The sequence below is a fragment of the Delphinapterus leucas genome, chromosome 1 (assembly GCF_059928025.1).
Source record: "Delphinapterus leucas isolate spDelLeu-1000000601 "Yukka" chromosome 1, BTC_Dleu_Yukka2, whole genome shotgun sequence".
In the NCBI taxonomy this organism is placed as follows: Eukaryota; Metazoa; Chordata; class Mammalia; order Artiodactyla; family Monodontidae; genus Delphinapterus; species Delphinapterus leucas.
Window position 1 is genome coordinate 94,338,245 of NC_143129.1, and position 1,212 is coordinate 94,339,456.

The window sequence follows — 1,212 nt, forward strand, 5'->3', positions numbered from 1 at the left end:
GGAACTAAGTCAGAGTTTCCAAGGGAATGTCTTGGTGGATCAGTAGCTCCAAGGAGTTCAAAGGCAAAAGACCAGTGTAGACGCGACCCTGACCAGCATTTCAAACCCTGTCCAGCCCGGTGGGAGGGGACTCACAAAGTCAGAGCTGTAGCAGATCATGGCCATGCACAAGCGGACATCCATAACCTGGTTCTCCAATACGTCCACGCGAATCTTCTCTTCCTCTGTCTCCCCACCTGTGGCCACACAACAGGGACTCACCCTCGGGATCCCGCCCCAGACAAGCCCAGGGCATGGCCACCTGTGCCCCTCCCCCACCCACAGCTCCACTCACACATGTTGTGCTTGCGAGCAATGTAGCAAAGGATGGTGTTGCTCTGGGTGAGCTTGTGAGCCCCATCAATTAAGTAGGGCAGCTGGAGGAACAACAGGCCAGGTCGGTTGGGCCACCAGGCTCCCCTGCACCCACTCCCTTGAGCAAGGGCAGAGATGAAACCTGGCACTCACAGAGCCTGGCCCATGGTGGACACTAAATAATATACTGTAAAATGAAGGGATGAGCTGGGACATACAGCATTATGGAAAGGCAGTGAAGAGAACCAGGAAGCTGAGAGGCCGAGCAGAAGGCACTGGACCCTGAAACCTCTAAGCTGGGTAGGCAGATGGACAGGGACACCGTCCACTTTCCCCCAGAGCACCCCAGCCCCTGCACCTACATTGGGGAAGTCCAGGCCCAGCTTGGATTTTTCATTCAGCTACTGGCTTCTGTCATAGTTGGGAGCTGTGGTAAAGAAGATGCAGTGAAACAAACCGCCCCGGAGTCCAACCCTCCTTCCCGGGGGACCTACCAAGGAGTCAGAGACAAGAGCCCCTGAACAGGTGGATCTGGAATCTGAACCTCTAAATCTAGCATTGAGTTTTGGGAGAAAGCACAGTTAGACGGCTCTGGAACCCACATGAGTAAGGTTTACAAAGGGTTAGTGCAAGCAATAAAGGGAACCCGTGCCAATGGCTGATACAGGGGCCCGGCCATCGGCTCTCATGGCCGGCCTTGGAGGCCAGCTAAACACTCAAAGAGTTCGGGAAGGGTTAGACCTCTCTCCAGCTGCTGGAGGGCAGCAGACAGAAATAACAGGGGCCAGGACATGGGTTGCTTGGTACCAAATCAGCATGAATTGAGCAGAAGCCAGGACATGACAAGGATGCCATTAC

At 54.6% G+C, this 1,212-nt stretch overlaps 1 protein-coding gene across 1 annotated transcript in view; it reads right to left on the bottom strand.

The window, feature by feature from the left end:
* LOC111180067 (glutathione S-transferase Mu 1) overlaps window positions 1-1,212 on the bottom strand; it is an 81,768-nt gene that overhangs the window by 31,149 nt on the left and 49,407 nt on the right. The window contains 3 exon segments of the mRNA XM_022584133.3: window positions 136-236; window positions 335-416; window positions 717-781. Coding sequence (XP_022439841.2) covers window positions 136-236; window positions 335-416; window positions 717-781 — 248 coding nt within the window.